This window comes from Falco punctatus (assembly GCF_963210335.1).
Source record: "Falco punctatus genome assembly, chromosome: 3".
Taxonomy (NCBI): domain Eukaryota; kingdom Metazoa; phylum Chordata; class Aves; order Falconiformes; family Falconidae; genus Falco; species Falco punctatus.
In genome coordinates, this window is record NC_137582.1 from 60,737,960 (window position 1) to 60,764,136 (window position 26,177).

At 45.8% G+C, this 26,177-nt stretch overlaps 1 protein-coding gene across 6 annotated transcripts in view; it reads left to right on the forward strand.

Annotated features, from left to right (window-relative positions):
- Positions 1-4,323: 4,323 nt before the first annotated feature.
- Positions 4,324-26,177, forward strand: part of MTCL1 (microtubule crosslinking factor 1) — a 125,408-nt gene continuing 103,554 nt past the window's right edge. For all 6 annotated transcript variants that reach the window (XM_080378959.1, XM_080378962.1, XM_080378960.1 and 3 more), the window contains exon 1: positions 4,324-20,373. In XM_080378959.1, the coding sequence (XP_080235085.1) occupies positions 19,492-20,373 (882 nt within the window). In that variant the 5' untranslated portion in view covers positions 4,324-19,491. The remainder of the gene's footprint in view (positions 20,374-26,177) is intronic.

Consider the following 26,177-nt stretch of genomic DNA (forward strand, 5'->3'; position numbering starts at 1 on the left):
ATGTACCAAATACCTTCAAAAGATGCTGTGAATATCTCGCCTTCTTCCCAGCCTCTCAGCTTCTTAAGCTGCTAACTTACTGATACTGCTGAACTTTCAGAAGTACCCCAGAACATCTTCTCTTGGGCTGTAGACCAACAAGAAACAACACAGAAACTTGAAGAAAGCTGAGAAGGAAGATTTTTCAGAAAAAATCCAGAGCTGAAGAGAAGGAGCTGCAGATGCACATTGCAGCCACAACAGTGACAGCTGCATTTGGGGCCAAACTCATCCTGTGTGAGCTGCAAGAGCTTAATGAGCAAAACTGGCCATACACTTAATAAATATTTGGAAGGACTGAAGAAGGTCATGTTTAAAGATCTAACTACAGACAATCCCAGCATAATGGGGGTTATGAGGTATTTCTAGGAGGCAAAGGTGTGACTCCAGAGAGCCGGGTAGGCAGGAGCTGCCATGGGAAGGGCCACCAAGCCCACGGCCCTTGCAAGCTGATGCCCAGCATTCCCTGTGGGGCTGTAAGGGCCCCACTGCTGCGACACACTCCAGGCCATCGGCTTCAGTAGTCCAAAAGGTCGCAGAAACCTCTGAATCTAGCTAGATGAAAGCTGCTGCAGGTATACCTAGCCATGCCCCAATGGCAACTTTGATTACAGTGCTGGTATCTTTGAAAGCAGATGATCTTGAGAACCAAGGTCAGGATGTGATTAGAAGAATTACAGGCTTTCCTGAAAGTGCTGAGGAAAACAAAAGCACAAACAAACTGAAAAACCCATTGATTCTTCTGTTTTAATCCTGATGACCAGCTACATCAAAATGATCTGCCGGGAGCCATTGCAGCCAAAGCCACAATAAAGGAGCAGCAGCAGACATCAGAAACCTTCCTAGAGGAGAGAAGAGGTAAAGAATGTAGGACTGGCCTTGTCACTTCTCCTTTGGCAAATGACTAGCTCTCAAAAACCCTAACTGAGTTTCTGTCATTAAAATGTGATTTCCATTTGCTCTCTAAGGTTTAAAAATAGTAAAAAGATTTCATCAGCTGATGGCACTCTCAGTTGTACTAAATTAGCGAATAAAGAAATTAGAAGTTGCTGCTGTTGGTTTCTCACAATAATGGTCTCCCCTTTTCTTCTCACCCTTGCACCAGAATGCTGTTCCCTGCCGCCATCCTCCTGGGCAGCAGCCACATGCCAGAGAGGCAAATCACCCGACAGGGGTGCTCGATGGTCGGAGTAAGTTTTCTGTCACTTTTGAATTCACGTAGCCTTTGGAGCCCTTTGTTCAGGTTTACTCACGGGCCTGTACCTCCAGTTTTTCCTCATATATGCTGTCTTGTGAAAGTGGCAACAATTTTGCCTGTATGAGTGTTTTTGACAACAGCTTAACTTCACTCGCTGCGATGGAAGTCCTCTAGATTTGCACTGCTGTGAACTAAACCGGGCTCAGGGGACCCATGTGTGTGGGTTATAGACTGCTTAATTGCATGTGGACAGTGTTGTCCTCTGACTCAGAAATATCTTTGCCTTGGGAAAAAATAACATACCCCCTGAAAAATTCTTGTCTTTCTTCACTCACAGACATCATCTCTTTAATGTTGCCCTACATTTGTCTTAACACAATTTATTGCATAAATGGCAAAAAAGACTGTTAGTTGTTTCCACTGAAATCTGTGATTGATAAACACGTGTTTTACTCCTGTATTGTTTTACTCCTGTACAGTAATTGGGCATGTTTGTGATTAAATAGTCCCTAACTCAAAAGCGTCTCACCTGCTTTTGATATGATGGCAATAAAAACATAGCTATGTGCTGTGTTTCTGGCATAGTTTCAGCTCTTCCACAGAACTTAAATCGTGACCATATATTCCAGTTATCTTAGGCTTCAGGCTTTAAAAGCTCGATGTGAGTGATGAAGAGAAAGCAATCTGATTAGCTGGTGGAGCTGACTAAAAGACATCTTCCTTACAAAGGAGCTTAAAAAAGGAATAAAACTATACAAAATGGATTAAAGGTATAATAATTATAATAGTATCAAACAGCATAACAAAGAAAAATGTCTGCATTCAACTGAAATTAATATTTAATAGATGGCACAGTGGTGTCCATGGCTTTATGTTCTTCTATTTTAATGATCTTTACCACAGCTTGAGGTCCTTTGTCTTGTCCCCTTCTACTGACATCAGCTGGAAGAGACAGAGATTAAAACAAGGGTAATTTCCCCATGGTCATTGCTTGGCTCTATTTCTGCTTTGCTCTGCCATGAACTGAAGTTTAAAGGATGAAGTACTGTCACTCAGGCTGATTCTTCCCTCTTCTTACCAGGGTTAACCACTCAGCCAGTCACCAAGGAAACGCGTGGCTCCTTTGCCCATCTTACTGCCACCCTACAGCCTCATATTGAGAACGTCACCATAATCTCATTAGGAGGCTGAATTTGCCATTGAAGCTTGAATTCCCATAACAGGAGGGGAGTGGACTAATGCAATTAAGCAAATTAGTGTTTTGAGCCATTGCATGATATCTAATACCGTGAGCAAAGACTAAGTAGTTTTCTTCCTCTGTTAAAAAAAAAAAACAGCAAAACCAGTACCCTAGTCCTCTCCCCACATTATGTTTGGGGAAATGCTGTAGTCCTCTCTTAGCTGTAAAGGTCTTTACAAACGGGAAGATAATTGTTCATTTGACAAAAACCCTGGATTGCTTCCCCTTCCTTTTCCCAGTACTCTCACCCCAGTAGTTCAGATTGTTTTTGTCTGTGTCACATTTATGTTTCTAAAGGAAAAGCAGATAAAACCAGAGCATTTTGGTTTGCTCTTCTCTTATGGTATGTGACCGTGGTTACTGCATCAGAACAAAACTTCTATTGGTTTCAAATCTGTTTTGATGTGAAGTGCTTCTTGAGTGCTATGAATAACTATTTTAAAATATGCCAAATTTTCTGGAGATAATCCCCGCATATTCCGTAATTCTGTAGAAATGCAGATTATTAAATGCCTAAGGCAGAGATTTTCTGCCTTTTGTTGCGGGGCTTTGAGGCTAATCCGGTTCCCTCCTCCCTCCCTCACCATGCCAAGTAAACAAAGCCGCAAGAGCGGACTGTAGTGAGAATCAGGAACCATGAATCTTTGAATAATATCCTGGCACGTGAGTTTCAAAGGCAGTGTATTTCTCTGGGAGCTGGGGGGGAGGGAGGGACGCAGCAGTACCCTCCTGCGGATAATGCTGCCGTCTCTGTCACAGCCTTTCTTCCTGGGGAGATGGAAGATGGAACGACATGGATAGGATCTAGAAGCCTGTTATGCGTATAGATTACCAAGGAGGTTATGCTGCTGGCTGCTTGCTGTCTTCAACTGTGAATGAGAAAGGCGGGAATAACAAGTGTATTTTAGTATTTTATTGTGCCACCACACATCTCCCAAATAAACCCCAGTCTGCCGCCAGGCACTACAGTCAGAAGGAGTGAGAACACAGGTTATTACTAAATAAGGGCATTGGTTATACACTCCACTTCATATAATACATGGTCCCTATACTAACTAAGCAGCTTACAACATAGGTATATATTATGTAGACAGTATACATAGTCCCAAAGTATAGTGTAATCTTGGAAGCAAGGACAGGTAGCCTGGGAGGAATACAGAAATTGTCCGAGCAGCCAGGGATCAGGTTAGGAAAGCTAAAGCCCTGGTAGAATTTATCTGGCCAGGGGTGTCAACGGCAAAAGGAAAAGCTTCTGTAGGTACGTTGGTGATAAAATGAAGACTAGGGAAAATGTAAGGCCTCTCCAGAAGGAAACGGGAGACCTGGTTACACAGGACATGGAGAAGGCTGAAGTACTTTTTTGCCTCGGTCTTCACCAGCAAGTGCTCCAGCCACACCGCCCAAGTCGCGTAAGGCAGAGGCAGGGACTGGGAGAATGAAGAACTGATCACCCTAGCAGAAGATCAGGTTCAAGACCATCTAAGGAACCTGAAGGTGCACAAGTCCGTGGGACCTGACAAGATGCATCTGCGGGTCCTGATAGAACTGGCAGATGAAGTGGCTAAGCCACTATCCATCATATTTGGGAATTCATGGCAGCCCAGTGAAGTTCCCACTGAAAAAGGGGAAACATAGCTCCCATTTTTAGAAAGGGGAGAAAGGAGGACCCAGGGAACTACAGGACAGTCAGTCTCACCTCTGTGCCTAGCAAGACCATGGAACAGATCCTCCTGGAAACTCTGCTCAGGTGCATGGAAGATAAGGAGGTGATTGGTGACAGCCACCATGGCCTCACTAAGGGCAAATCGTGCCTGACAAATTTGGTGGCCTTCTACAATGGGGCTAAGGGAAGAGTGACAGACATCATCTACCTGGACTTGTGCAAAGCATTTGACGCTGTCCCGCACTACATCCTTGTGTCTAAACTGGAGAGACATGGATCTGACAGGTGGACCACTCAGTGGATAAGAAATTGGCTGGATGGTTGCACTCAAAGAGATGCAGTCAATGGCTCCATGTCAAAGTTGACCAGTGACGAGTGGTGTTCCTCAGGGAACTGTAGTGGAACCGGTGCTGTTTAACATCTTTGTCAGCAACACAGACAGTGAGACTGAGTGCACCCACAGCAAGTTTGCCAACACCACCAAGCTGTGTGGTGCAGTCGACAGCTGGAGGGAAGGGATGCCATCCAGAGGGACCCTGGAAGGCTTGAGGAGTGGGCCTGTGCAAACCTCATGAAGTTCAACAAGGCCAAGTGCAAGGTCCTGCACCTGGGTCAGGACAATCCCAAGCACAAATACAGGCTGGGTGGAGAATGGATTGAGAACAGGGCTCAGGAGATGGACTTGGGGTTGTTGGTTGATGAGAAGCTCAACATGACCCGGAAATGAGCACTTGCAGCCCAGAAAGCCAACCGCATCCTGGGCTGCATCAAAAGTGACCAGCAGGTCAAGGGAGGTGATTCTCCCCCTCTACCCTGCTCTCGTGAGACCCCACCTGGAGTCCTGTGTCCAGCTCTGGGGTCCTCGACATAAGAAGGGCATGAACCTGTGGGAATGAGTCCAGAATAGGGCTACAAAGATGACCAGAGGGCTGGAGCACTTCTACTATGAAGACAGGCTGAGGGAGTTGGGGTTGTTCAGCCTAGAGAACAGAAGGCTCCACAGAGACCTTATAGCAGCCTACAGGAAAGGTGGAAAGAGACTTTTTACAAGGGCATGCATTGATAGGGCAAGGGTGAATGGCTTTAAACAGAAATAGGGTAGATTTAGATTAAATATAAGGAAGAAATTATTCACTGTGAGGATGGTGAGGCACTGGGCCAGGTTGCCCAGAGAAGCCGGGGATGCCCCATCCCTGGAAGTGTTCAAGGCCAGGCTGGATGGGGCTTTGAGCAACCTGGTCTAGTGGAAGGTGTCCCTGCCCATGGCAAGGGGGTTGGAACTAGATGATGTTTAAGGTCCCTTCCAATACAAACCATTCTGTGATTCTATGACTTTTGCCTGAAAACACAGGTAACTTCAAAACCGAGTCAGTTCTGAGAATATCTGTCACAGACTTGAAAATAGAATGTAGTACAGATAATGGTGCAGTTATTTGAAAAGCATCACACAGCTAAGCATTTCAGTGGTCACAAACTCCCAAAATGTCAGAGCTGAGCTGGTACTGAAAAGAAATTGAAATATGCTGAAACAGAACATACAGGACTGAGGCTCATAAACAAAATGAGCTCTGCACTGTGATGGCAATGGCCATACAGTTTGGATTAAAGTATTTTAGTATTTATGGTATCAGATTAGATAAGGACAAAAAAAAAAAAAGAATTAATGTTTTAAAATAACATCTTACAAGATAGAACCAGGGGATGATTTGTTTCCCTATGTAAGTTCTTACATAACATCACTATAAAGTAGTCATGTTTTGCCTATTTGGTTTTTCCCTTTTATCATGTTTGGATTTAAATGTAGCCTTAATCCTGCATATCCTGCTTTGAAAAGCTTAGATCTGTAAAGTATTGTATAGTGTTCTTTAAAAGGCTTTGCTCTGTAGTGTGCAGTAGTCTTGAGTTAACAACATAGATTTCAATTCTTAACCTTATACTTGATAGTTTTGCTTGGATAATATTCCTTATGTAATACAATGTACATTTTTGAATATGCACACTAACTGAGACAAAGAAAACCCAGGAAGAAGAATACCATTATTTAATATCACTTATTAGATAGAACATGCAGTAGCAACACAGATTCATGGGCAAATTCTCCAAGATACTAAATACAAAATAAAGCAAACAATCTAGTAATGCTGGATGTACAGCTTATATTTTCCTGTGAATTTTTCCCAATATCTTATATTTTCTTATGACTTTTTTCCCATATTCAGAAGAACATTACCAAGCAGTTGAGACACAGCCTGTGAATCTGGTCTTTAGCTTTAGAGCTGATTTCTGAGGTTGCAGGACTGTTATGGTGAGACCAACATTATACGAAGTGAGAGCAGCGGGGCTCAAGTCCAAGCCTTCATGGTTGTAGCAGTGTTCCCCTAGAAGTGTAAGTCACTGAAGGAAACTCTGGACTCATTGCAGGGAGCAGCACTGTTGCAGGCAATTAGCTTGGAAGTAGAGAAGCAAGTACCTGGCTTATCTCTGATCACACAGTGACCACTGCAGAGTTACCTGCACTCTTGTCCTGAACCTGCCCATAGTCTGTACAATCACAGTGATTAGCCAGAACAGCATTTAATAACTTAGCAGAACTGTAACCTGATTTCTCCAGGTGTATCCCATGCATGATACAAGAACAGATACACATGCCATCATTCCTAGTCTTTAACTAATTTTGCATCAAGCTAATCAGTACATGTTCTTGAAAATTCTTGAAGGGCAAGCACCATAAATGTGGCATTTTTGGCACAAAAGACCGAAGCTATATTTTGTATCCACCAAGAAATACAACTTTATTTGGAGGGCTATGGCCTCTGGCCCCATGGTGGATGGATGTTACTTTTTCTGGAGGAGGTAAGGTAGGAGAGCACTGCCAAGCACCCATGACCAGGTTTTCTGGTCATCTTGTTTCATCCCACAGTGAGGTAATGAGTTCACTAAGCAGCAGTTATCTCTTTCATCCTACTTCCCTCTTTTTTTGATGGTATATTTTGTGGCACTGTGATTTTTCATCACAAAAAAATGTAAACAGGTAGTTTACGCAGCACACCTCTACTGCAGATAAGGCATAAAATATAAACCAGAATGCAGCTTTGCAGCTGCATCTCTGCCTTGATCCACTGCCAGACTTAAACATAATGGTTTCAAACTTGGTGGACTTGCGGCATCTTTCCTACCCCTGATCATATTTTATGCTTGGAAAGGAGCAGGTAGCATGGGTAACCCCACAAAGATGGGAGGATAAGACTTAAAAAATTATGCTGCAGGCAAGAAGGGTTTGAAGAGAGGAGTAATGTGGCCCTAAGGGCAAAGGGGATTTTGATACTCTGAATGAGCAGGAGGGAGAAAAAAGAGGAAGAGAGAGGAGAGGAGAGGAGAGGAGAGGACAGGACAGGACAGGACAGGACAGGACAGGACAGGACAGGACAGGACAGGACAGGATGAACAAAGGAACAAGCATGCTTCAGGGAAAGTGTAGTAAAGGAAGAAAAACTTAATTCCAGAAGTGAACCTGCCTTTTTATATACTGGGTGTTGATTTCTTTCATGCAGTCACGTCAGCACAGTAGGTGTTCACCTACACTGCGGGATCCATTCATACCTTTTTCATCTTTTCAAGAGTTTGTTAAAATAGAAATGGCTTTGCTTCCTGAGGTGGTGAACTCTTTTCTTGAATGGAAAAAGGATGGGATACAGAATTCAAAATCAAAACTACTAAAGAGAACTTTAAAGTTACAAATTATGATAAACTTATAATTAGTGACAAGCGCCGATTTAATAGATGTTAAAGATCTTTCTTGGTCTTCAGGGGAGAACAGAAGTGTTATAAAAATCGATGCACATCTGTGGAGTGTGGCAACACAGATTTTTGTGCAAAAATCCAGAAGACATGAGGACACAACCTGTTGTGTGTGATGCAGAGACACTGCCACATACGAATCCATTACTGTTCAAAGACAGCAAAAAGGATGAGTCAGGTGTGTATTCTTCTTCATTCAGGTGATGGCTTTCACACCATAATGCTTTTCATTATTGTTCACTGTTTATTGTTAAAGGTAAGTGCCCCGATTTTAATATCAGCCCTTTGCATGAATTAATCCCACATGACTGTTTTTGGGGAGAAGCAACATTGATTCATGTACAAAAGGTGACTAACAGCAAAGCAGAATGGGGGTGGAAAAAGATAAAAATAATGGATCCTTAGTGTTCCTTTTGCAGGAAAGGCTCTGTTTGTGATGCAAATGATACAAAATTAATGTATCCGTGAATTAAAAATGAGAGATGGCACAAACGTAAACTCAACCCCTGGAGCAAAGCTGCTTACCCTCAGAGGGGTGAATGGCTTCTGCACCAGTGAACACAGAGAGCAGAGGGACATCCTCCTGTGACAAAGGCCTGTGATGTGTGGGGTGGATTTGTTAGAGGGAGGCACAGCCACCAGGCATTGTACGTGGCCACGGTGTCTCACGGGGCCTCCACCAGCCCCTTCCTCCTCTCTACCCTCTATCACCCAGCTCTTCTTTGCCCACTTGGAAAGGACATGTGAGGGATGGGAAGAGTGGGAGGTACAAGTCATTGTCAGGCTGCACTGGAACAGTTTTCCAAACATACTGTAATGGGAAGTATGTCCTAGACCTAGAGGTATTTTATTAATTGTTGGAAGGTAATTTGACTTGTAAGCTTGCTCCTCTTTTTCTCCTCATCCAGATTTTTTTTCCCTTTTCCCCCAAATTCTCCACGTTGCTGTGTGATGGTAGATTTAGAGAAAACTAGGTGTGCAATATAAGTTACAATCCAATGCTAGTTATCTGTAATGTGTGCCAAAACAGCCTCAGCACAGATCTTCATAGAATGATGAAAGGTCAATCCAGTTCTCATCTCTGAGTTGTTCTCAGCACACACAGTTATGTTTCATTTTGTATTTGGTAGCTTAGTTTTCCTTACTGCTGCTAAGCTCTCATGCAGAGTGTTTTAGATTATATTTTTCAAATCCTGTAGAGTTTCCTCTTGTACAAAACACGTGAAGACTGATCCATGTTCTGTGTCTTACCATTACATTTTCTAGTCTATCGTACATTTCTCTCACTTCCCTTGATTTAGCTAATTCTAAACTTTCAGAAATCTCTCTTTATCATTTTTAATTTATGCATAAATGAAGGATGCTCTGGGGTAAAAGTGCAGAAATCAGTTTGCACTGCTATTTTCAGACACCACCAACCTGGAATCAGGAGTCAGGGCATGTGTTTTGACGTCCTATCTAACGCAACAGTCAGAACTCACCATAAACAATGTATGACTTGAGAATTAATCATAACAATTACATTGGCAATACCTGAAACAACTAATGAATTTTGGAAAGCCATAAATGGATCTTTAGCATTTTGCAAACATATATACGAGATAGATATGTTGAATACATTTTAGAAAGAATTATCCACTCATCTGTAGTCCACAGTTTTGCATGGGTCTAAATTTAATTTACTACAAAATTGTCTATTACCTAATTTCATTAAGGTTTTCCTAGAGTCTGTCACACTCTTAAGCCACCAGAATAAAATTTTGCTATCAGCAAATCTGGTGAATGAGGACATTCACTTTATCGTCTAAATTGAAAATAAAGAGATTGGTTTATTCCTTGTGGATATTTGTTGACAAATTCAATGATTAACAGCTTTCCATTTTTCCCAGTTATCCCTATGTACTTCCCACCTTGCAGTAGGTTTTCAGCTCATTACAAGATGCATCATCAACAACCTCCAAAAACAGATATTATCAAAGCCCTTCAGAAAATTTTAAATAAATGGCAGCTACTGTTTGTTGTGCATTTCATAAACTGGTGGTATTTAGAAGAATGTTAGTTGTTCTAAGAAAGTCTCGACAGTTTCATTTTACTATTTTTAATTAACGCCTACACTACACCCAATGCTGAATCATCTTCTGCCCTCTCCCAGAGCGATAGCTGGTTTGTGATTTCACCACTGTGCTGACATCCTCTTTTTTTTCTCTAGGTTTAACCTAGCCTTACCCAAGCAGTCACAAGTATTGCTGCCATAGTCAATGGATTTAACTTTCTCCACGGACACAAGCAGCAGAGCTAGGGCATACAGGGCTCCAGCTCACACCCCAACCCACACTCCTGAATCATCCTTGTGGCCGGCTAAGTCCAGATGACCAAGCCACTGGGCTCACCAATCCCTCCTTGGGGATGGGTAACACAAAGCCTTGGGACAGAGAGCCAAGCCCACAGCAGTGCAGATGGGAGAAAGGGTGGAAAACTGAATGCAGGTCCTGTCTCCTCACAGCTCAGGCCTGAGGGGCTGGGCTGGGGGCGAGTGCCTTTGCCTGCACCCCGCTGTGAAGGGGGCTGGTTCTCACTCCTGCAGCAGTAATAAGACTCCTGAAACACCCGCTGCCATGGCATCCCTCTGACAAGTGCCTGTTCTTACCGAGGGTTAGGAGAAATTAGTTTAGGAAGTTGCGGCATCAGGGTAAGAAAGACAGCAGCATGAACTTGTAATCGCACCCAGACCAAGATACACATCCACCACACAGGTTTTGGTTTACCTTGTCTTTAATGTAAAAAGATCTTCATATGAATATTGGGCTAATTATGCACAGGTAAGCCATTCAGATACGTTTAACATCTCAAGACCGGTCAGCATTAGCTGTCACCCCACAATTTTTAATAGAGAATATTAGAGCTTTAATTCCATTGCCAGGCAAGAAATTGAACAAAAAGATATTTCTTCCTTCAGAAGCTAGAGAACAGACTCCAGACTTTCTTAAAACTAGAAAACTCTTCTTCCTCCCCCTCTTTTTCCTGCCCTGGCAGGGCATTTCAACAATGCCAACTCAACTCTACCAACGGAAATGCAGTAAATCAACGAGTTATCAGATGTTATCCTATTCTGTATAAAATGCAGACATTTCCAGTACTAAATGACATAAAGAACTGCTTCAAACTAGCCTAAAAAAAAAAAAAAAAAAAAAGAGCCCCAAGGTGTTGTAGAGATATAACAGGTGTCTAATTTTACAGCCTTTTTTGGAATTCTAATAATTTCATGCTAAGGACACTTGGATATGCTACAGGCATCTGCTGATCTGAAAATATGTTTTAGTGAACATTAATTCCCTGTTTTAGTGAAAATCTTTATTGTTGAACCATTTGTTACAGCTGCAGGGAAACAACACTGTTCTGCTACTGTTTCGAAGCAAACTATGATACACTACAAAACAAGTTAAGAAAACAAGCAAAGCTTATTCATCAGCTTCTGAATAGGAGGTGCTAACAGTATTTATTTAAATTCAAAAATTAAAGTAAATGATTTATTTACTGAAAGAGCATGGAACCCTGAACATATCACTAGTATTATTACTGGTGACTTATATTGTGCTTAGATTGTACCTATATTGTGCCTCCATCTTCCCCTGCAATCAATGGTCCATCTTCCAAACACCCCTCTGATATATGGAAATCGATCTTACTTGCTTATGGTTCTCTTTACATCAGGATAACACATTCCTGCTCATTGGCTTCTGCTTCTTCCGGGCCCTCTTATTTTTTGGTACTTAAACACTGATGGGCAAGAGTTTGCATGTTCCTTAAAAATCATCGATTTCTCAATTGTTTGTGGAGCCTTCTTGGCTGAGTCTAAACCACAGGAGGTAACTGTGGGCTTGTCTCAAAGGTGCTGCCTAATCAGGAGCTTGACTGTCATACAGGGATGCAATGACGTGTCCCAAATTTGGATGGGAGAGTTGGAGAGGAAATTCCATGTGGAAGCACAGGGCAGGCAAGCAGACTTCAGTAATCAGCTTTCCTGATCCCTAACAGTATAGCAGATGCACCGAGAACAAAGCAACGCCTAAACCATCACAGTCAGAGTATTTGTAAGAAGCAATTGTTTGGGATTTTCAGAGGCAGGAAAAAAAACTAGGGAGCAGCTGTCTCAAAAAAAACCCAGACTTAAATCAAAAACAGCTACAGCTTTGAAGAGAACTGGCACTAAAGCCAGAGGTCCTAAAGATTTAGGAACAACTGGAGGTAGATTAATTGAAATTACTGAAAAGAGACAAAATAAAGAATAAAGCATGCTTGCCCATGGCATCTTAGTAGGAATTGGAAGTGGGAATGGGAAGTAGGAAAAAAATATGGTATTTAGTTTCTGAGGGGAACCGACTCCTTAATCATGGGCAGAGAAGAAATAGCTGAAGAGGTGCTAGTGGTAGGAGGAAATAATACACTGGGAATGAAGCACTGTGGAAAAACACCGACTCTTTAATTGCTAAATTTGGCACAGATATATCTAGGAAGTTAATCCTCCTGAATGTTTGCTATATTGAGATATCGGTTAGTTTTCAGAAGTATGTGTGTGTGTGCAGAATATGATATTTTCTGCAGTTTTCTTCAGCCAACTGTACCATTAGAAATAGGTAATTTATAATATTCTAAGACCGATGTTTTGCTTAGTGTAAGGTGACACTTTACTTGCGGATTGTCCAAACTAATAACACTGCCAACCAACCAGTCATCTTATTAGTGTGCCTCCTTGGCTTTTAAAATATGTTTCATAATTCTGTGAAATATTTCTGGTGTTGAGATAATATCAAACTATATCTTACAAACAGTATATCCAGTAATGCATATCAGTCTCAGCAATGAGAAACTGTGAAAAGCATCTGTCTTCAGTAAGTAAAAAGTATGTGACCCATCTTTCTTTTTCCTCATTGAATGCCTGATAAATTAATGCTACCTTTCTGTGCCAGCTCCCTACTGTCTATGAAAAAGAACCAAATAGCGCTGCTCCTCTTTGGTGCCTCTGATTAGAGCCAGCCTTTGATTCTCAATGATTCTTGACTTATTTGGTCTCTCCCTTCTGAATATCACCAAACATCCAGGGGTTCAAAACAATCAAGTGTTTTATGGCTTTGGAAGTCTTGATTGAGTACAGTTACCCCCCCTCAAAAAAAAAACCAACAAAACAAACCCTAAAACAAACAGTAATGGTCAGCTGGGTTGAGAAGCACGTGTAGCCTGTAAGGGTTAGCCAGAAACAGAAGTTGTATCAATTCTACTTTTAAAAAGACACTTGTTGAAATGCAACAAATGATCCCTCAAAAGTTAGGGAGCTAAGAAATTAGTGGTACACAGTGCTATGCTACAGACAGTACCAGATCCTAGGTACTTGTGCCTGCAACGGGGAGCAAATAATAATAAATTTAAAGTGTGCATCTGGGTGTTTATCAAAGTTGCAGGTTGTTTGTGAGGAGGAAAAGTACAAATTCATTAATATTGTAAACTTTATGATAGCCTTGTATAGTTCTGAAATAGGCAGTACCTCTAACAGCATAGTATGTGCTCCTTGGTGTTTGAGGTTCACAGATGCCCCTTGGTATTATAGCATGATATATCAATTTTGAAGGGTTTTTCCCCTGGACATGACAGTTGGCTGTACTATGCAAAGATGGGACAGTGGGTAACAGGCCAAGTCAGGCCTCAGCATGAACCTTGGTGACTCTCAAGTAGACACCAGAGTGGAAAAACCCTGCCTTGTAACATTGAACAGGTAGGACTTTACATTCTGGCTCTTTGGTGTTTCCTTGGACATTGAAAGAGGGATCATGCATACTAGGGAATGCCTGCCCATAACAGGGTTGCAGATTTCAGCCTGGGCAGGGGTGACTGACCCAGAGTTGGAGGAACTGGGAGAGGGGGTAGTTCCATGCTCGGGAAGGTTATAAGGGCTTCACCCATGGGAACCACCTGCTGCTTGCACATGAAGGCCCAAGCTCTCTCCCCAGCAACGGTGCAAGAGCCATGTTTGCTTCCCAACCATGATCCCAGGAGGTTTCACACACACACGAAAGCTCAGCATCAGCAGGAATGATTGATAGCAGTCAGTGAGCCCCATCAGCCCCTTGGTATTTGAGAATTTGGTCTTTAATGCCTGAAGGCTGGGGAAGGCTACAAAGCCAGGTCTCCCATTTGCTGTCCTGCCACGTGGCCACCAGGCCCTTTGCAAGAGGTGGGGAGCTGCTGTTTTCTCAGCAGAGCTGATTGCCACCGTGTTTTGTGTGGACCCCCGTCCCTACCAGGCAGCATTAGTGGTGACAACATGATGCCCAGGGGCTCCATTGCTGGCTCCAAGTGGACAGGCACAGACAGACACAAAGCTCTGGTAGCTCATGGAGCTTTATGGCCAAAACTAAGACCACCAACAGAGCTAGGATCCTGTGGGGTTGGGTGATGACTTTTGTGGGATCATAGTTTTGGATGAAGGTGCCTGAAGTCTCCTTAAGCTCTTCTTCTGCTGCTAAAGTCCTTTATAGGACCTACTCATACAATTATTTCCATTCCCTGATTGAATTCCATTCCCAATCAGTAATATTGGTACTGTAGGACAGAAGCTCCGGCAAAGAACTTAGACCTTTACTAGTCAGGTTTTGTACAAATAAGGAGCAAGCAGTCACAATCTAGATATAACTCCTGGGACCAGGAATAAAGCTTTAAAAATGGCTTTAGGGCTTTGAATCCCCCAAGGAGAGATAGCAGTTGCAGGAAAAATTGGAAAAAAAAAAAAAAAAAAAGATTTATGAACTTGAAAATGTCACACATTTTTCTGTTGAAGCTATGCCTCGTTGCTGTTGTTAACATGTTACTGTAACACCTGCTGGCCCTGATTAGGATTCCTTTGGGATGGTATAATCACAGAGCACAATGCAGACACAAAGAAATTAAAACTCATGATCTGCAACATAGAAAGGGGGAATAATGACAGACTCAACCAGATATATGTTGTTTTATCCATACATATGGCTTGTATGGATGCATTTGTGTCTTCATTTGCTATTTTGTTATAGCTCCACAAACATCAGTGCTCCCTAATAACTCCATGCCTGGCCATTATAAGTTGTCTGCTCTTATGGTGTCATTGAAGTAGATCTCAAATAGGGATTTGAAATAGGCGAAAATAACAGCTTAGGCTTAGGCTACTGTAAGCTGGGCTGGCTCAGACACAAATTTACATTTAGATTGAGCCTCTTCACATCTTCTCTAAGTAATTGTAAACTCCCTCGTGCCTCAGCCCTAGAAAAGAATTTAGGAAGCCCTGCACTGCCAAAAACTGTGCCTTATGCTTTGTTAAGATGTGTGATAGCTAATCTAAGTAGTCAGGCTTAGCATCTACTTTTCATAATTATTTGTGCAAATACAACTCAGTTATCAAATGTCTGCATTAATCAGACAAAGGATATCAGCATTGCCAAAATAAATTTGTTATAGAAGTGTTATGTCTGATTATTTGTATTATTCAACAACACCCAGATGTCCTATTATGTTAAGAGCTACAGAAGCATGTAAGAAACCCTTCCACCACCAGGGAGTTTGTGACTAATTTACGATAAGCAAAAACAATTGAACATTCCAAGCAAATAAAAAGAAAAGGAGAGGAGAATTAGGGTGGGCGTGGTAGTCTGTGACTGCATGTTTCTGTGAGGACCATTAATGAATTTTAAGTAAAGGGAAAAATGTTTGATATAAATAAAGAAGAAACATGATATCAGTAATCCTTACTGGGCATTTGCCTAGCCCAATGGAGATTTCTGTGGTATGTACTTAGCTTTCACATTAGAGTCTTATTCTCATTCGTGCCATGCCTATCTACGCCACTCTCATAGGGATCTCCAAATGGCATCGCACAGACAGCAGAGGACAGAGGAACACAGCCAAAATACTACAGCTGGCCTCATACCACACAAATCTACCATCTGCACCCAGCCAGGCACGTGCCCAGCAAGGGTTACAGGGACTGCATTTCTTTGTTATTAAATGCTTTATACTGCCAGCACAATGTAAAGGGATCTTAGTGCAACTGAGCATTCATCTCAGTCTAATGTGTTTTGCTGCTGCATGTCTTCAGTTCCACAGCTATTTTGCTTGAGCATCAATGTAAATAAATCACTTAATTAAGATGCCTAGTTGAACTGGTGCTGTGATAACAAATCTTACTGTGTGTTTCAGTGAGAGGAAGATGCACAGAATGCAAGGATACATGTTTACAGAAGTATCTGCTCTCCAGTCCCCTTTCTGATCTGAAGTCACCCTGCCATGTCATGGGCCTTTATTTATTGAGGGCACCTCCTCAAAAGTCAGGCTGAGTTTTGGTGCTTTCTCCCTTTAAAAGAGTCAGTGATGCACAGTGATATAACAAGACGTCTTAAAAATAAAGCATTTAGCATTTGAAACAAAGCAATTAGTGAGAAAAAAACATAACAAAAAAAATATTTATTCATATATTTGCAATGTAAAATTTACAAGGTGCCCACAGGAAACTGAGCTCTGGTAGGCACTTAAGTGCCTTAAACTAATTCTCCCAAACAATTCCCAGCCTTTTGTGAATGTGCTCCTTTTTTACCTCCCTAATTCTTCTCCCCTCCAGTGCAAAGAAGCCTGGCACTGTCTCTCAGCTATTGTTTGTAGAAAAGTGGCTTATCTTGAGCCATACTTTTTCCTTTCATTTTCCTTTTGAATTGAACCATTTTGTTCATGGGGCAAAGTCAAAACAGGGTGCTCATAAATTATCACAGAGCAGTTCCCCTTTCATCACAGGCATAAAACACATTGTAAATCTAGTAGGTGAAGCTGGAATTCCCATCTGTTCTTGAAAATTATACCTAAAAACAAGTGAGAGTGGCAATATAGTAGAGCAAAACAACCTTTCTGAGATCTCTCATCTTGGGCAACATTCATAATATTTGGTATTCCCATAATAATTACTGTTTCTCGGGATGAAATACAGCGATTGCCATCTGTTTCACTTTCTAGCATTCTTGAAAAGGAGGATTGCTTGGGCTGACCAGCAGCGTATTGCCAAAAGAAACCCCAGCTAAGAGCACAAACGCTTGGTAGGAAACTTTGATAAGGCGTGATGGTCTGACACAAATGCTATGTCACTGAAATGTAATAAGAGTATATTCATAAGTCAATTCTTCTAGATCAAAATTTACCTGTGCCACTTCATATTGCTTCTATAGACTGGTTATGTCACCCAATCAAGTAAATTACGAATGTTGTACATGGAGGGAGAATAAGGGGGCTTACACCTGCAAGGGAGTTTGCTGCATTTTCCTTTCCTCAGAGTATTTTGTATAACTTTTAAAGGATTTGGCCCAGCAAAATCCTCCCGGTAGCTCTACTGGACGCACAGACCGGCAGCAGCAAAGAGCCACGACAGGTATTTCGCCGTGTGACCTGAAAGGCACGTCTGGATGCGGGAGCCGAGCCGCACGGCAGCGGTGCCGACGGGGCGAAGCTGGGAGCAGTGTGACAGAAGCCGAGTGTGTCGAGACATTTTAAAAAAATCCCCACGCTACGACAGCAGCGATGGCCCGGCGGGTGCCCTGGAGCGGGGCTTTCATGGGCTGCCCGGGCGCAGGAGGGCCGGGCCGCCCCGCCCCCCCCCGCCCGGCCCCGCCCCCCCCGCCCGGCCCCGCCCTGCCGGCGGTCTGTCCCAGCGGCCGGGGACGGGGAGGGACGGCGGCCGATGCTGCCGGTCCCGGGGCCCGGCTTTCTCCAGGGTGCTGGAGCCGCGCCCCGCCGGCCGCCCGCCCCTTACCGCGCTCTCCGGGCTGGCGCTGCCGGCGGCGGTGCCGGGGAGCTGCTCCCAGTTCCTGGAGACCCGTAAATGCGGCGCTGATTTGAGTTATTAGTTTTTTCCACCTCTGCAGCCTTTGCAAAATAAGCACTACCTGTTGCATACTCATGCGGCAGCATCGGTGTTGCTATTCGGCAGGACAGACCAGTTTTCCCCATGTTTACGGAGACAAGGAGCCCAGGGATGCCGGCGCGGTCCCAGCTCTTCCCCCGGCAGGCCGGCCCGGGCAGCGCCGCCCGGCACCTGACCCTGACCGGGCCTTACCTAGGCCACCCTGTCTGCCGCTGTGATGGTGCCCGGTGCCTTCAGGCTCCAGCAGTCCCGGGGGCTTTCGCTTTTCGGGGCAATACCCTGCGCCCAGACGAGGGGAGCGGAGGACCACGGAAACCCCCGCGGTGCTGCCCCCCAGCGCCCCCCGGACTGCCCTTCCCGGGGGCTCGCTGCAGTCACTGCCGTTCAGACGTGGATGGCTTGAGCTTCCCAAGGACTCCATGAGCTAGGGCCGCCTTTACCGCCTTCGTCTGATAAGGGGCCCACGGCGGCTTGTCCGACGTCCCGCTGTGCCCGAGCGGAGGAGGCAGAAGCCTCTGGCTGCCGCTGCTCGGCTCTACCCATTAGGCTGTGCCTCTTTCCCACGCTTGAGCCTCTCCTCCCTTTCATTTACTCTCGGGGTGCTTTGCAAGCGTAAAGGCTGTAATTTCCTATCGCCGTGCTCCAAAAGGATGGGTCCGTGCCTTTTGTAGTTCAGCCACAGCCAGGAACTTGCCGATTCCCCCGGTTCCTCAGCCCTGCCTCTGGGTGAACCTGCGCCTGCCTGCCTTGAGCAAAGAGATAATGCGGTGGCTGTTGTTTTGTTGCTGCCAGTCTCTGGAGAGAGGGTTTTCGTGAAGCCTGAGCTCGGGAAGGCAAGAAACAAACAACACACGGGCGACACTCTGCAGCTCGTGGCTTGGAAATTAAAATTTCTCCCCGAATGAGGCTTTCTGATAGGAAGCGGCTGGCAGAGGCGCCCCTATAATAAAGCGTGCGAGGAAAGTAGTTTGCAGGGAGAGCGGCTTGGCTGGCTGACAGAGGGGGCGGATCCTGCGCACAGGCGGGCAGCGCCGCGCCGAGCGGCCCCGGCAGCGGCGGGGCTATTTCAGGATCCGGGCGGAGGCGGCGGCCGGAGCCGGAGCCGGGGCCGGGGGCAGCGATGGGGTTAGCGGCGCCGGTGGGCTGAGCGGGGGCTCGCAAGCGGAGGCGAAGGCAGCCGGGAAACGCGCCGTTGCCTCAGATTGAAGGGAAAAGGAGGGTTTTTTGGGGCTGCATCACAACTTGAGCTGCATCAAGCTGAGCTAGGCAGAGAGGGGAGCGGGAGGGGAAGGAGAAGGAGGAGGAGACGGCTGCCACCGGGGGATCTGGGCTCGTTTTATTGAAACAAATCAGTGCTCGGGAGAGAGCGGCGAGGAGGAGGAGAAGGAGAAGGAGGAGGAGGAGGAGGAGGAGGTGGGGGTGGGGGGGCAGGAAGAGGGGGATCGAGAAAGAAAAGTGTGAGGGCTGTGAGGGCTGTGGCTGGAAGAAGCAGAAGTGATGAGAGAGAGAGCGGGGAGGCTGGAGGAGGCTGCCCGTCCTGCTGCTCAGCCCCGCGGGGACCGCCGCTCCTGCCGCCGCCGGCCACCCCAGCGGCCGCCGCTGCCGCCCCGCCGCCCCCGGCCCGCGCCATGGAGGCGCTGAACGGCCACGGCCACGGCCCGGGGCCCGGCGACGCGCTGCGGCCGCCGCCACCGCCGCCTTCGCCCAGCCACCACCACCCGCACGCCGAGAAGAAGAGGCTGCACCGCGCCCCGTCGCCCGCCAGACCCTTCCTCAAGGACCTCCACGCCCGCGCCGCCGCCGCCGCCGCCAAGCCGCCGCCCGCCCCCCCCAAGTCCCCTGGCCTCCCGGGCCGGGCGCCCCCGTCGCCGCACCCGAGCGCCCACCCGCCGGCCGCGGGGCTCCTGGCGGCGCCGGGCCGCCTCTCCCGCCGCCCCGCCGCCCCGGGGGGCAAGGCCGCCGCCGTCACCGCCGCCGGCAGGGCGGGCGCCAAGGCCGCCCCCTGCGCCAAGCGGGCGGCCCGCGGTCCGGAGCCGGGCCCCGGCGGCCGGGGCGGGGGGCGGCAGCCCGGCGGCGAGGCGGCCCCGCCGCCCGGCAAGGGCAGGAAGGGGAAGCGGGGCGCCGCGGCGGGCAGCGGCCATGCGGCGGCGGCGCTGGTCCGCGTCGGCCACACGGACAGCAGCTCCGACCTCTCCGACTGCCCCTCCGAGCCGCTCTCCGACGAGCAGCGCCTGGCCCCGGCCGCCAGCAGCGACGCCGAGTCCGGCACCGGCTCCAGCGACCGCGAGCGGGAGCCGCCCGCCGCCCAGCCCGCCGCCGCCGCCGAGCCGCCCCGCTCCGGCCCCGGCCCCGGGCGCGGAGCTCCGCCGCCCCCCGGCCCCCGCGGGGATCCGCTGCCCGCGCCCCTGGGCGGAGGGCGAGCCCCGGGCCGCGGGGAGCCGCCGCCCCCGGCCCCGGAGGAGCTGCAGCGGGAGGTGGAGGAGCTGCGCTCGGAGAACGAGTACCTCAAGGTGAGCATCGCCCGCGGAGCCCGGCCTGGGCGGGTCCCCGCCCGGGGACGGGAAGCGGGAGGCAGCGGCGGAGGCGCGGCCGCCTCCTGCCCGGGGCTGCGGGGTCCGCGCTGCGGGTGGCGGGTGGATTCGCGCAGTCTGAAGTCACCTCCCGTGGGACCCCCCACCCCCCCGGACCCCGTGCCCGGGTTCGCCCGCGGGAGAGGAAGAGGGGCCGGGAGAGCGGGGCTGCCCCGCTAAGCGGGGCCGTGGCACGGCTTAAGCGCAGATAAGGGACATCAGCGTGTGATCACGGCTCTCCGCAAAAGCCGGCTTGCGGGGGCTGGGCGAACGTAAGCCCAGTGCAACGTGTCCTGTAGCAATGTCGCGTTCGGTTGGCGTGGTGGTAGCTCAGCAAACCCCGGCTCTTTCTAAAGCACCGCGCACACTCTGCTGCTTAGCGAGACCTTGCTTTCCAGGAACTGTTTTCCCCAGTAACACCCTTTAAGAAAAGCCACAGAAACCGGTTCCCGCATTTGATGTGGAAAGGATGACAGCGTGGTGTTGTCCGTTTATTGTGTTACTTTATCGCTGGGAAGTGAAGCCAATCGTCCTAAAGGACTAACAGAATAGCGAGAGCAGCAACAAAAAGTGTCATCGCATCCTTGTACAGGTAGAAAAGTACATCTACGTGTGTTCGTCCTCCAAGAAACAGAAAAGCTAAATTCAGGACTAGTCAGAGTGGGGTTGACCTGTGGGAACCTTTAGCTGGACTTGCACTTACAATCTGATCTTTTGGCACAGCAAAGAGGCTGCATCCAGAAAGATCTATAAATAAGATAAACTGAAATAATTGTGTAACCACACCTACTGTACTGTTTGACTCCGCTGCTGCTGAGAACAATCTTAGTTCCCTGACTTTGCAAACACCCTGTTGTCAAGGCAAGCTGACCATGGAAATCCATGGGAGTTTTTCTCGGATAAGGACTGGAGTTAGTTGTAACCTTGGGAGGGAAGGGTGGTAAAGATGTAGACTGGACTTGTTAAGGGGTTTTGGCTAAGGGACAAGAAACGATGTTCAGCTTAGAAAAAGGTTAACAGCAGGGGTGCTGCAAGGTTCTTTGCTGGGTCTGGTGCTGCTTAATGAACTGGAAAAAGGTACAAGGAATGATACAGCAAAATTTTCAGATGACATTAAGGTTTTTTACCATAAGCAAAGCCCAGACAGAACTTAATTGTAGGCTTAACCCCTGAGGAATGAGTGAAAAATTAAGGCAGAGGATGGGAAATAAATCTCAATATTGAAAATGTGAAGCACTCTGAGAGGAGGACTGAGTATGCACTTTTCTGGGTTTTAAATGCGTTGTGTTAACTCAGGAGCATCATGAGAGAAGGTGCAATGAAAATCTCTTCTCGGTGTGAAACTGCAGGCAAAAATTACGTTAGATTTCAATGGGAACTGACCAGAGAATAACAAAGAAAACATTATGCTTTATAGATCCGTAGCTGTTACACAGATGAGTGGGTGTACCTGAAATACTGTCGGGCACTGCTGGTCGTCTAGAAAAGGATAATACAGAACTAGACTAATAAAAATTATTGGCGCATAGCAAAGTGTTTACAGCACTCATTGGATGAAAAACTCCGGAGTGTGTTAGGGAGATGTGATAGTCTCTAAAATGATGAGCAGCACAGAGAACCTTTATTGGAAGCTTCTGTTTTACTTGACAGCCCAGAAACAAGAGGAGATGTAGTGAAATCAGAATTGATAATAGGAATTGCTTTAGGAGAAGTAAACTGGCACCACCATTATGAGTCATGGAGGCCAAAAGCCCAGGAGCATCTCTTTGCGTTACAGGATTTGCACAATTATGGTACTTCAACCCATTATGAAGAATGTATTAAGCCTTTTGTTCTGTATTGAAAGTAATCTTTAACTCTGGGAAACTGAGGAAAAAGGGTTTGTCTGAGTTGTCTAGGACCGACTGCTGTTAGAGTGTCCCACCTGAGGGACTTGCTGATGATGGGACCCAACTGACATTGGCAAGTCCAAGCTAAAGGACTTCATTCTACATGATTTCAAACTTCTCACCCTGTGCAACAGTGTCTTCAGGTCTTTCATCTTGATGTTTTCATCATCTACACAATTGTGTCCCAACCCTTCTTTGATTTGGACTATGACTTTCTCAGGCTATGAGTATTTCTGAGACCAGCAGGATAATACAGACTGTTTTCTCGGGGCTCTGTGTCTCAGTTGACTTCCAGTGGGCATGTCCTGAACCCTGGAAAGCCACAAGCTCACACTGTCACCTCTTCTGAGGGGAGTGAGTACATGTTCTGTCTGCTCTCCTTGGCCACACGGGTGCGTGAAGTCTTAGCAGTTCTGCTCCTCTCTCAAAATGGTTGGAAACAGCCCAGCAGTGCAAAAGTTATCAGGACAATTACCAAACTTCATTTTCCTTTCCTAGGGAGACCTATAAACACCTTCTGCAATTTAAAACCACAACATCACCAAAGTTGTTTACTTGTGGGTTTGTTCCTCACTTGTTTTACAGTGCAGTTCTGGTTGGTATTGGAGCGAGTTGTGTTTCTTCTTTAACTGGAGGGTACTAAGGGATAACAGGGAAGCTGTCAGCTGTAAATAGACAAATGGTTAGATAAATCCCAGAAGAAACTGTTAACTTCCTAAGTTTGGCCTTATGCCGAATTTTTTAGTTTTCACTCCTCCTTATCCCTCCCTGCAGCTGGAGTGCAACAGTAAGTGTGCATACTTTGAAAGTCTGTTTCAGGAAATTTATCTTTCACATAGGAAGGTCTTTCATGTGTCTGGAACATAGGTTATAGAACTCTGTGTGTGTGTGTGTGTGTGTATGTATATATATATCTATATACACACACACACACTGAGACCTAGCACTAAAGATTACTGGAGATTAAGGGGCTACCAGAAAAAAACCCAAAACAAACACAATTATTTGTTTTTATTTCTACTCAGGAAGTGCTAGAAAGTCTTCCAGAATGATCCATGGAAGCCTTTGCAGAGCACACTGTCAGTGCTGCAAATGTCGCAGACTTCATCCACTGTGAGCCAGATCTCAGCCTGATATCAAGTTACCACCTTTTATATTTCCGGGGACTGTGATTTTACCCTGGGTGAGACTTCAGCTCCGGCAGTGGCCAACAAAGGTGTCTGCAGGGGAAGTGGCTGAGAAGAAGTGTTTACATTGGCAAGGCTCTCTTTTACTACCTCTGTGAAATTTCATCATTGATTTCAGTTTCATATATTTCTTGCGTAACCTTATGTCAGCTACATATGGGGGAAGACTGTAAAGGTATCACTTATTTGTTGACATGTAAGAAATTATGTCGTGGTGCCCGACTCTGTGGAGCCAGGAGGTCATCAGTAAGTGCTAGTGGAAGGTAGAGGCTTAAGTTATTGCTAGCCAGTAATAGCAAAACGCTGCCCACACAAGTAGTTGTTTTTCAGGATTACTTTAAAGTGTCCAGCGTGTGGGGAAGCATCATACGCTATGCAAGCCCTTGGGAAACTTCGAAAGAAGCTGTTTGTGGTATAGAGCCCTCTGAAGGATGAAGGATCCTGAGGAAAAGGAGCCAAATTTTAGCAATTAAAAATGTTCTTGCGTTATTTCGGCCAAAGTTTTATTCAGGCTGTTTTAATTAAACAAACATGCTAGCAGAAACAGCAGTGGTATTTTAGTCATGACACATGCCCCTTTTCTCTTTACATCCTTCGTGGCCACAATGTGAAAGCAGCCTCTTTACATGAGGCATAACACTTTATACAGCCCTTAAAATGAAACAGGTGCTTGCTCTGCTTTGCTTTAGAGGGCCTTCCCTTTGTGCAGGTGTTGGTGTAAGTTCAGCATGCCAGAAATGCTGCTGCAGTGTGCACTAGCACAAAGATATATTCTAAACTATCTTGGATTTATTAGATAATCATCTTGTTTATCTTGTTTTGCCTTTATTCTTTCTTTATTCATTTTCATCTGTGACATATGCTGGATACAAGCTGAATAAGGGGCCACTCCAGGCCCTTTGTTCCACTCTGATAGGATGTTCATTTTTGTTTGACATCTCAGTGCATGTCATATGAGGTTACACTGTATTTCTTGGCTCCTTTGAAACTGTAGATCTTCTAGTCCCTAGGTTTGAGATGAACTCATGAGGAGTACCACTGTTTCTTTTATTAACTTGCAGGGAGTGGTGTACGTGAAAGGGTTTTGCAGAGCAAAAATGACGCAAAGTGACGGGACTAATTTTTTTCCATTTATTGAGGGTCACTGGGGTTAGCAAAACAAAGCTCATGCCCCGTCTCTGCTTAACATGCTGCTTTTCCCACCTGGTGACTGGCAGTCCCAAAGAAAACGGAGGCAATAACCCTGCCCAGGGCATAAAACCTGCGTGGCTGGGCTCCGCTGGAGGGATGGTCAGCTGCCAGAGGGGACATGTCACTCTGGGGAAGAATGGTGAGGCCATGTGCCTTGTTAGCCCCAGCTGTGTCCCCGTCACTGCCTGAAGAGGATTAACTGTGATGCACTAGGCAATAGTTTCCCTTGGTGACCCTCAATAGTTGTATTGATGTTGCACCAGCAAGATGACTGCTCAAACAGCTTCAGCCGCCCCAGTCGAGGAAGTGTGTTGAAACAACACTGGGGGTAATGCTTGAATGAAGCAGAAAAGCTGCCAGACACTGCCCTTGCTTTCCTGGGATCCTGCAAGCTTAAACCAGCCCTGAAGTCAACAGGTGCTCACAGTCCTATGATTTTTTCAGTTCTTACCTTGTTTTGTGCACAAGCTTCAAACAGCATCAGATTGGTGCACGACTTGTAAATTGGTTTGGTTTGAGAGTTGAAAAATACTATCAGGGGCCCAGGGACTTCAGGTTCATCAACTTATTTTGCAAGAGGCAAAAATAACTATTGTTATTTTCTTCCCAACCAAAGCCTTCCATAGCGTATTTATCCCTACTGCAGTTCTGCTGTGAAGTGATATGGGGGATGTGTTTATTCTTTAGCAGCAGCAGCATCTCCTACATATAGACAGCTTGAGATATCTAAAAAACAAAAACAGAGATTATGTAAAATCACAGTTCATGAATCTTAGATTTATCAAGGACTTTCTAGAACTTCTGGATTCGCCAGCACAATAGCAGCTACGCACCGTAATTTTTACCCTTTCTTCCTTACTTACTCCCCCTGATTTTATTTAATGTATATTAAATAACATTCTATTTAGAAAATACCACTGGCAAAATCTATAAATATAACTTTTGGCTAAATTAATAAATTCTTACATTTTTTACATAAATAATTAAATTTCATCCTTCATCTGCATTTTTTTAGATACAATACAATTTGTTGGTTTCATACATTTTTATTTCCAGGTTAGTATATAACTTCTGGGCACACATTCTAATTCACTGGAGCATGAAGACTTCCAGTTTGCTAATATACATAACTGAAATGCATAGTAAAGAATTCAGTATCTGTACATCTTTTATGCTATTTTATGCATGTAATTTCACCCTAACAGTAATTTCCAAAATTGCTTTTTTTTTTCTTTTTTTTTTTTGACTTATGATTGGGTTCCAGTTTTTAGTCTCCATGTATGCTCTGAGTTAAGAGCTTTTTCTGTATTAGCTAGAATTCAGCTCAGTGAGGGTAGATCAGCAAGCTGACCTAGACACAGCTGGTGCTGATGCATCAGCCCCTACCTCTGTCTTTACATGCAGTTTAGGGGTCTTACTTCGGACTGTATTTAGTCTGGCCCCTTGAATGAAACATCCCCATCATGCATGTGTTTTA